Raw genomic sequence first — 12,539 nt, 5'->3', positions numbered from 1 at the left:
TCCCTCCCAGAAGCTCCCCGCTCACCCTGATGCCTTTCTCAGTCAGTTCTTCCCATGGCAGTTTTGGAAAGGGGAAATATTTGAAGAGCTTTAGAGAAAAGGTTGACCAAAAATCAAGGTAGATGCTGAGTTAAAGTAGGCAGAAAGTGGTCATTAAAATGTCACTCCTCTTTGATTTTGGTGTTTTAAAAATTCCATAGTAAAATGTGGCTGCTAATGGGAAAGGAAATTTCAAAGGCCTGTGGAGCGCTAGCTCTCAGAGAACAGGTGTGACAGGGTAAGCGCCACATTCTCCTGAAGGACAGTTCTGCTTTTATATAAACAGATTTCTGTCTTCTTCTGCTTTTTGGGGGGGAGGGGGCAGGGGAGGGCCGCACTGGTGGCATATAGAAGTTCCCAGGCTAGGGCTCAAACTAGAGCTATAGCTGCCAGTCTACACCACAGCTCACAGCAACACTGGATCCTTAATCCACTGAGCAAGGCCAGGGATAGAACCCTCATCCTTATGGATACTAGTCGGGTTCGTTACCACTGAGCCACGACAGGAACTCCTCTCTTTTCTTCTTTTCTCAGAGAAAGAAAAAGCAGCCTGTTTAATGTTCTCCCAATGCCCAGAGAGTATTTGCATCTCAGAAGCAAGTGAGGTATTGATGAGTCCATCACAGGTCCCAGATTTGGGGGTTAGTGCTCCTTACAGATGCTCCATCTTCCTGTCAAACCATGGAACCCATTTCAAAAAGATGGTCAAGAAGCACAACCGTCCTTCTCTGCAGGATACTTTTGGGCATTTAGGTAACATTGCTGCCAAGATGTCCCTCAAGTATTTTATGCAAATCATCATTTTTTTGTCGCACCTGACCTGGAAGACTAAATTCTTTGTAGAAGCTTCCAGATTAGCAATTCTGTGGCCAAAAGGGAGAGTCAGATTAGCATAGAGGTTAAAAGCACCAGCTAACCTCTGCCACTCATTGAATGAGTCATTGTACAAGTTACTGAATTGCTCTGAGCCTCAGCTTCCTCCTGTGTAATTCGGGGATAGGCTGAAGGCATTGTTCTGAAAATTTTTGAAAAAGGCTATTCAGGTCACTTAGTATAGCACTTGGCACTTAGTAAGTACTCAATAAACCTTGAGTACTCACTAAGGTTTATTGAGTACTTACTAAGTGTGCTAATTCAAAAACATATACACATATACAGTTTTACCTTGGGGTCCCCCAAAGTAGAGCCTAAGACAGGACTTGAATGCAGTGGTTTCTTTGGGAATGACTCCAGGAAGCAGGAGGAAGGGACAAAATCACTGTCATTGGCCACTGGGCTCCATCCCTCTGGGCAGCCTAAAGCACATCTTCTGGGATGGTCCACCAAGAGCTGGGGCATGTGTGTGTGTTTGATGTATGTACACACAGGGTGAATGAGACAGGATCCCAGCTCAATATTCTTCATGACGTATACTCAATATTAGTCCTATGGCCAGTTGTTTGTTGTGAAAAGAGAACACTTGAGGGATGACAAGCCAAGAAGTACTTAAAATTTAAGCACAAGATTTTAATTTTAAGAAGCTCTGCCACAAAGAGTTGTGTACCATTGAGCAAGCTCTTTCACTTTCCTCTGTTTTGATAGAATGATAATAATATGCCACTTCCTAGGGAGAATTAAATGCACAGCATTTAACACAGTTCCTGAACATAGCATGCGTCCAATAAATGGTAGCTATTCTGTGATTGTTCTTATTATTGTTATTGTTGTGTGCATAACTGAGACAGTAGGAAACTACTGTCGGTGAGTTCCAGGCTATGTAGTCGGCTTAGGCTAAGTCACAACATAGCCCTAATTTATGGAAAGGGGACCTGAGGTTCTAAGTAGCAACTTGCCTGGGACGTCCCAGGACACCCATCCTTGGCAACGTTGTCAGCATTAGATCTGAGGGACCTTGGCGCCTGGCTACAAAGCTGGGCAGATGGCTAGACTTCCTGGCCCGTCTTTCATGAAATCTGGTATTGATTTGGCTTTGGTTCCATCTCTGTGGAGCCTTCTAATGCCAAGCTACCCCGTCTTCCCCTCCCAACGTGGTCTGCAATGGCCTTTCCCCTCCACAGAGGACCCTCTGTAGTTTCATCCTGGGGTGGCAGGGATGGAGGGCGAGGCTCTGCCCCTTCATAGGCCACTCTTTCTTGGTGGGAGTTCCCGGTGCCACCTAGAGACAGTCCTACAGCACACAGCTTCCTCCTAATCACTGCTTTCTGATTAAAAATACATTAAAGGATCGAGAAATTATTAAGAGATACGGCATCTTGCAAGTAAAACTGACATTTCCAGTTAAACTATTATTCTAAATTATCCACAAGGACCCTCTTCTTCTGCTAAAAACAGGCTGGTTTCAGATCTGTTCTCTGACGGTGCTTTCATCCTGGGCCCTCAAGGTCAAGAGGAAAATGTAGCCTTTTGTCGCAGAACTTATCCACCCTGCTCTTTGAAAGTCTAGGGTTATGGCTTCATGACTTGGGTGATTTCACGCAGAGCCTCATCCTGGTGCCTTGCTACGTACTTGTGCCAGCACTAGAGATGTGAAGAACATTGTCTTTTTAAGGCTCCACTCTTGCCTGGATGCGTGATACCCTGGCAAGGTCCTCCAGGTCTTGAAGCCCTTGATAGATGTACACACAGGGTCCCGGCTCACTGTTTTTCATGAAGTATACTCAATACTAGCCCTATGGCCAGTTGTTTTGTTGGGATGCCCAGCATGTGTGGGTCATATTAGAGAGGCAGTGTCCTTGTCCAACATCCCAGCCCCCAGCTGTGCCACCAACAGAGCAGTGGACCCTGTCCCTCATCAGCTGTGACCTTGGGCATCGTCCCTTGGTGCCTCATCTGTCAGACCAGGACCCGGAACTGGAGCATAGCTCTGGTGCTCTTAGCCTGAGTCTCCCATGCTTCAAAATCTCCATCAGAGAAGTTTAATTACCCATGCAAGTTGGGTAAAAAAAAAAAATCTTGGTCACATCTTGTGCATCAGATAACATCTCTAAGGGACTCCACTTACTAGCAACAGTAGCTGCCATTTATGGAGTATGTATTAGGTGCTGGGTGCTGTGCTAAGGACTTTATTTGATATGAAGTATGATATTTCACCTTCACAACAATCATTTCATAGTTGAGGAAAGTCAGGCTCAGGGAGGTCAAAGAGACTACATGAGGAAAGTGGCAGCATTGGAGTCAAACCCAGATCAGTCTGACCCCAAAGGCACAGGTTGGGTGCAGGAGGTTGTTTTTTTTTTTTTTGCTTTTTTGGGCCATTCTGGTAGTATTTGGAGGTTCCCAGTCTAGGGGTTGAATTGGAGCTGTAGCTGCTGGCCACAGCAATACAGGATCTGAGCCGCACCTGCGACCTACACCACAGCTCACAGCAATGCTGGATCCTTAACCCACTGAACAAGGCCAGGGATCAACCTGCATCCTCATGGATGCTAGTCAGATTTGTTAACTGCTGAGCCACAATGGGAACTCCAGGAGGGGGTCTTGTTCATCTCCATCTTTCCCCCACAATGCTGGGGACCAGGCTTGCCCATCCCCTGGGCTTTGCATCCTGTGATCTTGTTCCGCTCGTCAGAGACCACGTGGGGTCCAAACAGGTTAGCATCCCAGAATTGCCACTGATTGTGTGTGTGTGTGTGTGTGTGTGTGTGTAGAAACCCAGGGTGGTAAAAAGAGAACTCAGCCAATGGCCTAGCTTGGTGCTTTTAAAAATTGTCTGATGACAGGCATTCCCACTATGGCATATTGGGATGTGTGGTGTCTCTGCAGCGCCAGGATGCAGGTTCAGTCTCTTGCCCAGCACAGTGGTTTAAAGGATCCAGAGTTGCCACAGCTGGGCATAGATCCCAACTGCAGCTCAGATCTGATATCTGGCTGGGGAACTCCATATGCCGTGGAGAGGCCAAAAAAAAATAAAATAAAATTGTCTGATGACAGTGGGATCCAGGGATTCTTTCTTGGCTAAGAAAGGTCAGAGGGTTTCTCGCGCCGCCCCACTCCAATTCCAGGGGCTGCAGCCCCCACTAAGCCTCAACCCCCTTCATCCCTGCCCTGCTCAGAAGGAAGCTACTTCCTCCTCCAGGCAGAATGAACCCAAGGGCAGAGAGAACATGTCCAGGCTCCTGGGGAACATACAGCTTTGCCCACCTACCTCTGCCCAGCCCATGGCATCTCTCCGTGGTGTCCCCCAGCCTAAGACCCACAATCCCCAAGTCAGGTGCCTCTCACAGAGCCACTTAGCCCGCGTGCTACCTCCACTGCTAATAAAAAGAAGGCATGCATAAGTCATGAGGGGGCCATTTCGGTGGGAAGAGATGGTTCCTGGCTCTGCGCTGGGCACCAGCCCCTGTTCCAATGTGGGCATGCCTGCCCCCCGACCACCCATCCTCTCTCCCACTGGACTCATGGACTCAACCCAGGCTGGGCTCAGAACCCACGCCAGGTTCAGGTCTTTCTTTGAAGCTCCACATTCAGGACAAATCTGACTCTTCCATAAGACAAGACATTGTTCTGTTCAAGATGCTCTTCAAGGCCAAGGGCTATGCACGAATACCGAGGAACAGCAAGCACTGGGGCTTGCAGGGAGGGAGGGAAGGCAGAGGAGGACAGGACGTGGGGTTGTGGGGAGCAGACTCCAGCTTGGAGGAGCCGCTTTTAGCTTGGATCGTAATAACCTGTGTTGACAATAACTGCTGCTATTTACCTACGCTCTCCGGCTCGGCAGACAGTTTCCTTCCTGAGCTCATTTACTCCTCGCCGCTGCGTGGAAGGTGGGTCTTCATTTCTCCTTTTTATAGGTGAGCGAATGGAGCCTCTGAGAGGCTCAGTCATTTGTCCAAAGTCACACTTCCGCCAATGACACAGCCTGGATTTGAGTTCAGCCTTGTTTTTCCCCAAAGCCCGTGTTTTTTTTTTTTTTTTCCCCCTGCACCCACTGCTTCCCCCTGTTTTGGTCTGATGGATTTATAAAATACATATACCAAGGGCAAACTATAATGTGTTGGGCTTTTTGACCATGTAGCTATCATTTGCTTTTTAAAATAGGATGTGCATGTATCCCTGTTAATTATATTAGTTTTAAATGAATTTGAAAAAGAAAAGGAAAGGAGATTTATGGAGGGGGGAGGGGAGGAGGAGAGAGGCTCCGTTGGCTAAGGCAATGGGGGTCTGGCAGAGGGGGATGGTAGGGTGTGTGGTGCAGGGGGTCACACGGCTGGCCCAGGGCTGACGGGAGGCAGGAGGGGGATCCCTGCAAGTGTCTGCTCCCACAGCATGCAGCCAGCAAGGGCTCTTTAGTTGGGGCTAATTGGAAGGCAGCCTAGGACAGGGCAGGGGTTATAAGTCTCCTTAGCGAGCCTAACTTCTGGTTCCAATTCTGACGCTAAATCAGTTGACACGGCAAAAATCACGCAGTGGATTGAAAAGATCTAGTCCCATTCTAACACCTGGAACCAGTGAATATTACCTTAAATGGCAAAAGAGTGACTGGTCTGTGGCCACAGGTGAATGATATCAAGGAACTTGCGATGAGATGCTTCTCTTGGTTTAGCCAGGTAGGCCTGAAATGCAATCACCTGTATCCTTTTAAGACATGCACGCAGAGGTGAGAAGGAGGTCATGTGACCACAGAGGCAGCGATTGGAGGGATGTGGCCACAAGCCCAGGAAATCAGGGACTCCTCAGAAGCCAGATGGGATGAGGACCAGGCTTCCCTGGAGCCTTGGAGGGAGCCCGGCCCCACCGACACCTTGGACTTCCAGCTTTCTGATTTCTCTGGGAAATAGTTTCTCTGTGGTTAAGCTGTCCTGTTTGCAGTAATTTGTTACAGCAGCCATAGGAAACCAATACAAGTCACTCCCCTCTCCAGCCTCAGTTTCCTCAGCCATAAATTAAGAAGGTTCAGCCTCTCTGATGTTCTCTGCAGCATTCTCTGAGCCACGGACCCCACAGGAGAATGTGGCTCCATTCTCCAGGTTGACCCCTCCCATGTGACACTTAGTGTCTACACAAGCCAACTCTCCTCTCTGCGGAACAGAGCTGATTGAGTTTTTGCTAAGCGTAAAATACTATCCCAGACAGCTTTTTTTTTTTTCTTCCTGTTAATTGCTAGAAAAATATTCTGCCTTACTCCAGGGAAGCCATCCAAATAACTCTGACCTCTCTGCGGATTTCAAAGAAAGCTCGCGGTCCCCGTTTTCTCATTTCTTCCAAACAGTCCCTGAAGCTTGAGGGACCGTGGTGAAGGGAGTTCCGCAAAATTTGCTCTGGAGCTGTCGGATGAATGCAGAGGTGATGGGCTCACCTCATCTTCACGCCAGCCACGGCCCTCTCTGTGTCTCCATCACCAGCCCTCCGCTATCCAAACGACTGCTCAGAGCTCCGGCCTCCAGTTATGTGACTCGGGAGCCTCATTTGCAATCACCATTAACCAGAAAAGCCGCATGACTGCTCTGTGCCCGCAGAGCCGAGGTCATACAATATTCACTGGAACCAAAGGGCTGGAGAAGGTGGCAAGGGAAAGCCTTTAGACTAAAGCTGGCAGGGGCAGGAGCACCAGCTTCCGCCCCTCCCTTCGCCTTTCCCTGGCCCTGTCCAAGGTGCTGATTGAGCTGTGCAGAGGCTCCAGCCTGAGCAGCAAAGGGAGCTGGTGAAATGTCCAGAGAACCAGGGACGGGATCCTCAGAGGTGGCTGTGTCAGGGAGAGCTGGGTGACCACACCTGCGCTATTCAACAGTCTTGTTGGAAGCCTTTAACTGCCTTAAGGTAGGTATGCAGGCTGAGCACTCCAAGGCCGGCTCTAAATCTCTAGAAACGATGCTCAGGTCTTAAGCCTTCCTTCAGCTGCCTGCCTCGCTGTGTCAGGCAGAGATGGTGAAAGCCCTGTGGTGGGTACGGGAGTTCCCAAAACTAGCCCATGACCTGTAGAGGTGATGCTTGCCTTTGCCACCCGGCTCTCCGCAGTTCCCTCCTTTGATGATTCCCGCCCCCCTCCAGGAAGCCCATCCCCCACCCCCACCATCACTCAACACACATTCATCCTCTCAAGTTGGTCTTAGAATGAAAGGCATATGGGATGGGCTGCGAGTTTGGGGTTAGTAGATGCAAACGATTACGTTTAGAATGAATAAGCAATGAGGCCCTACTGTATCGTGCAGGGAACTATATCCAATCCCTTATGACTGAGCATGATGGAAGATAATATAAGAAAATGATATATATGTCTGATCACTTTGCTGTACACCCTAAATTGACAGAACATGGTAAAACAACTATAATAAAAAAAGAAAGAAAGGCATATGCATGTTTCAAGTAATGGTACTAAAATGCCCCAGTTTTAGATTTGGTATCTGTCAGGCACTTAAATTAAAGCCATCTTTGTCCTATATGCTCCTCCCACTGTGTGTGTGTGAGTGGCTGGCCGTGTCTGTGTCTGTCTGTAAACTCAAGGTTAAGGGCTTACAGCAGAGAAGAGCTAGGTCTAGACCAGCTGCATAGAGGCATGAACAGCCTCCCAGGGGAGGTGGGGAGGTTCTGCCCTTGGCTCTATATGCCAGGGAGCTGGGGAGGGCACTGGGGGTCCCAGCAATGATGTTGGACCTGGTCAGGCCCTTTCAGAGGTTTGCCAGAAAGCCCTTTGCTAGACTTCTTTTAGCAACTGGTTCTCTGGAGCTCAAGCCCCATGGTTAAGGGGAGGAGGTAGCCCAGCCAGCTTCTGCTCAGTGCCTGTCTGCTTGGGAAGCTCCGGGCATTGAACCCAGAGGGGCCCCGGCTGCCACTACAGACCCTTCCTTGGAGAAGGTGGGTTGCAGAGACTGGCCAGACACCTCTGGTGACAGGGCAGAGGAAGGGAGGGCTGCCCCAGGCAGGGCATTGTACAAGCCGCTAGTGTCACCGGGAGCGGAGCCAGGAGAGACAGGCTTTCTTGGTTTGGAAACAAGCAAAGGACACGAGGGAGAAAGCAGTGCTGAATCAGGGCCAGGAGCCCAAGCCCTCCCTGGTGCCAGCCTGAAGCCCGTGACCTTCATGAATGAGGAAGTAGAGGCAGACAGCCAAGTTACCAGCTCCTGGGTGGTCACTTTTCTTGGGGTGGGGAGGAGACGTGGGGAGGGAGAGGGGGCTAATCCCTCCAAGGAGCCATCCTTACAGGCAGAGACAGACGGACATGGGGCAACACAGAATGCCATTTGCACTCCCCAGAGAGGGCTCTGCTGCGGATTCTTCTTGAAGCAGAATGCTGTTCTGTTGGAGGCGAAGTGACTGAATATCCTTTTAATTAGGGTGGGCTCAAGGACTGTGACAGCTTTAACTGGGGTGTCTGCCTTCCCTTCCATTTGGAAGGACAGGCATCAGCTTGCTTGAAAGAATCCCACGTTATGGAGTAATCACCATAATAAGATTGAGAATGAAGGTGACCCATAGAAGCCCATGGTAGGTAGACAATTTCCTCTGCTCAGTAAGTGCATTTTGATGATAGCTCCGCCCTTGCCTCAGGTCCAAAGGCATGGCTAGCCGTCTCAGGAAAGCCCAGGACAGGACAGAGTGCAACAAATGCTTCCACAAAGAAAAACACAGGCTTCCCAGCCTTCTTTGTAGCTCCATGCAACCTAGACAATTGAAAGCAACGTTGCAGTCTCTCTGTCCTTGGTCACCATTTCATGTGCCAGGCCTGTCACACAAAGTGCAGGAAAGCACCGCAGATCAATAGCTCTTCTGGGTTAACGTTGCCACTGCTTTCTTTCTTTCTTTCTTTCTTTTCTTTAAAAAAAGAATTTTTCTCCCTGTGTGGATCACAGCTCATTACATCCAAGGCGTATTTTCGTGGTCTGTCTATGGAAAAGGGATGCTTAGAAGGAGCACTTTTCTTCGAGGTTTTCTCCACTTTTTTAATATAAGTGACAGGGAAGAAATTCTATAGAATTGTTTCTTTCAAAAAGCTCTGCAAAGGGCTGCCAGCCCTCAGGTTTGAGAGGCAGATAAAACTTAGCTGATGGGTCACCCTGGAGCCTGGATAAGCCCTCCGAAGAGGCAACCTGTGCTGCCAAGGTCTGTCTCTGCCTGGCAGAGCCTCTGTAAATCCTGTGTGTCCTGCTGTACCTCCGGTAACATTAGCAGCCCTGGATTTGATGTGGTTACCTGCGCTGACTCTCATCTGAGAAAATCTCTAAGTGGCTTTCTTTTATGGCAAAGGAAAAGCCAAATGAGAATGTACATGAAAAAGTGAGCTATGGGAAATAGCCTCTCCGAGTGTATGTCACCTATTTTCATATTATTGCTTATATGGCTTCTCAGTTGGCTGAAGGCTTTAAGTGATAACTTTTGCAGGTCCTAATGGAACCCTATGAATTATGTGCAATAACATCATATTTTTTGGAGGAGGGTGTTATAAAGCCCATCTACCTTGAGTGTCTCTTTTCAGTCTCACAGAGTCAGGGAGGAGGCAGGAGAGAGATTCATAGGTCCTTTTTGAAGGGGAGGAGCGGAAAGCTTGGAGAGGTTGAGTCATTCAAGGTCACAGCTGATCAGGGCTGACCCAAGGACTCCAACTTGACTCCTGGGTCCAGGCAGCAGGGCCACATGTCAGTATCTAGGCTGACATCACTGAAACATACACACCGATGCTCTTCCCTCCACCCCGCACCAAAATGTTAGCATCCATCTCCCTGTCATCAGCCGCAGCCAATGAACCATACAAATTCAAACTTTGGAAATGCAAAGTCTCATAAACAGTTTGTAAAGGTCTTAAAATGCAAAACAGGAGTAAACAAAATTTCTTGCCACAGGAAACTAACTAATGTAAAGTGACAGAATAATAGGAGTTTGAATGCAGTCTCAAAAGTGGCCATGAAATGGAATTCAGAATCATATTTTAATATGTACATCATACACTCGCTTTGCTAAGGATGACCGGGGTGAATTCGCATTTATGAAACTCAGCCATGAAGAGAAAAGGAAACAGGGGAATGAGGAGAAGCCGGGGTTGGGGGGGGGAGGAAGGGTGGTTGAGGGAGATGATGTCAGTCCCAGCTTGGGTACCACAGAAAACCAGTTCCTAGAGCACCACAGCAGTCCTAGGGTCATCCATCACCCCTCCACTCAGGACTGGCCTTGGCATATAGCCCCAGGGGCTCCGGACACCTGTCCCTCCTGGGGACTTCTAGAATTGGGGGTGGCTGGGAGGCATCCATCAGCACCAGCCTGCAGGGCTCCAGTGAAAGAGAGTTTAAGTAAAGTGATGAGCAACAAGCAACACTTCCTGCCAGCAGCAGTGGTCAGAAAGACACATCTATTCTTGCAGAGACTGTTCTGCTGCTCGGCTGCAGCGTGCCCTCCCCCCGTCACTCAGCCTTGGGTATAATGAGGACAGGAAAGCAACTCTCAAGGACTCCATCGTTTATTTTGGGACAGAGCCGTGTCGGCTCGGCTCAGACTTCGACGCTGGGGGAGTTCAGCCGCGTCCTCCCACTGCCCCCTCCCGCCCTGCCTCCCCCTTCTTCCCCGCCTCCCCTAGCCCGTGGCTCTTCATTCATCACCCCCCCCCCCGCCCCCAGTCTTGGCCGTGATGTCCCGCGATCCCATATTGTGGCTGTTCTCTTAAAGCGCATTGACCCGAAGGCACAAATGCCGGGCAGCGGCGCCAGAAGCGCAGCCCGGCGGCCACAGCAACCAGGCACCGCAGCGCCGGCGGTGAATCAGGCAGCGGCGGCTCCGAGCCGGTTTCATTATGCTGCTTTCCTGTCCTCAGTGCCCCCGGCGGCACATCCAGCTTCCAGCAAGAAAAGAAGACAAACTCTTCCTGACATCCCCGCCCGCCCCCATCACGCCGAGTCTGAGCACGAGGATAAACGCTTTGCCCAGGAGCCCGCTCCTGACCCCCAGACCCCAGGCTCCGGATTCCTGTGCCCCCCCACCCCCACCCCCACCCTAGCTACTTAATCCTGGTGTTTGCCTGCTTTTCCAACAGCTGGGACAGACTGCAATTTGGCGAACTTTTCAGATCCTGTCTCCTAAACACTCGCCCACAAATATTTGGGAGAGGGAAGGGGACGCCCCCTACTCCCTCCACCACCCTCACTCCTGACCCCCAACCCACTCCAAGGCTGCCGCCTTGGGGAAAAGACACAGACTCACTCCATTTGCTCTCGCCCGTCAGGGAGGCCACACACTGTCACCAAGAGCATCCAGCCACCAGGAGAGGGAGAACGAGCCGAGGCAGCGGCGCCCGGGACCCAGCCGACCAGCCTTTGCCCCGGAGCTCCACGCGCTCGCGGGAGGATGGCTCACTGACGAACCCAGAGGAAGGACTTGAACCCGAGCCGCGGGAACGTCAAAGGACGGATAGAGAGCAACTCACCTTTAGGTTGTGCGTGGGGTTTACGACGCAGACAAGTTGCCCGGCGGCGGCGAACACCCGCTTAGCCTTGTAATGCTGAAAGCGGAGGTGAATGAGATCTAACACAGCCCCAAAGCACTGGGTGAAGAAAAGCATCCCAACTTTTTGGGGGGTTGTTGGCACAGCAAGGCAGCGGAGGAAGCTGTTAAGTCCTTGGGCTCTGCAAGGAGCGCAGCCTCTGAGACACTACGCTCCAGCCCGGCTTAGCGTGCCTTCATATTCATCATCAAAATAAGACGGTTAGAATCTTGCAGCAGTGAGGCGGCCAATCAAAAGGACAGAAATGTTATCCTTGAGGTGCAGAGACAGCCAATAACAAATGCCTCCCCTACCGAAACTCCCTGATGAATTGAGCCTGGCGGAGAATGTATTATTGAACATTACCATAGATCAGCACATTGCATTTATCTTGTGATTACAGCCAACCATACATAATGCTGGGGAGATAGGCTGACAAAATTGATTGCTTAATGTGTCTCCATTTATTAATTGACTTAATTTAACATGAGAGCCTTTCTTAATGTGCTGGCAAAAACGTAAAGCATTTAAACCGCCAAATAGTAAAACACCCTGCTCCAAAGTAGGCAGATGGATAACGCAGATCGTGGCTCGATTCACCAGAGCTGCTTGGGAGAAAATCAAATATTACAAGACTCCTCCGATTCCAGATAAGGACTTGGCAGCGGGCGGAAACGTGCATCTTTCAATCTTGTGCTCTGGCTCTCTGTCTGCAGTTTGGATTTCAGCCCCTTGATAGATCTTACTCTTCACTCTTTATCAAAGAAAAAGAATTCCTGACAAATAAATGCATTTGGAGTTGGGGGGGGGGATATGTGTGTATATCCAAAAGACTGTAATTACTGAAGCCTGAAAATATTAAAGCATAAAAGTGTACAGAGTATGCTTCTAAAAATAATGAAATCCCTGATGCATGAATGCGCACACAGAAAAACCTACACGGAGAGGAGAGTGGCTTGAAAAATCGGTAAAATAATTACAGATGCGGAGGGCTTTTGCTTGTCATTCATTTGCATATTGGTGGGCAGCAAATTGCTAATTAACCACTAGATTGTTGGAGACATAAAAATAGAGATTAAGAGCACACCCACCACATCAT

General features: G+C 49.6%; 1 protein-coding gene across 1 annotated transcript in view; it reads right to left on the bottom strand.

The window, feature by feature from the left end:
* Window positions 1-11,644, bottom strand: part of SIAH3 (siah E3 ubiquitin protein ligase family member 3) — a 64,027-nt gene extending 52,383 nt beyond the window's left edge. The window contains exon 1 of the mRNA XM_021065603.2: window positions 11,384-11,644. Within this exon, the coding sequence (XP_020921262.2) occupies window positions 11,384-11,518 (135 nt within the window). The 5' untranslated portion in view covers window positions 11,519-11,644. The remainder of the gene's footprint in view (window positions 1-11,383) is intronic.
* Window positions 11,645-12,539: the final 895 nt, after the last annotated feature.

Source organism: Sus scrofa, chromosome 11 (assembly GCF_054392235.1).
Source record: "Sus scrofa isolate SSC_HxYL_T2T_F1_AM1 chromosome 11, Sscrofa_HxYL_maternal_Yorkshire_Landrace_v2.0, whole genome shotgun sequence".
NCBI lineage: Eukaryota > Metazoa > Chordata > Mammalia > Artiodactyla > Suidae > Sus > Sus scrofa.
This window is presented reverse-complemented; position numbering and strand designations above follow the sequence as displayed.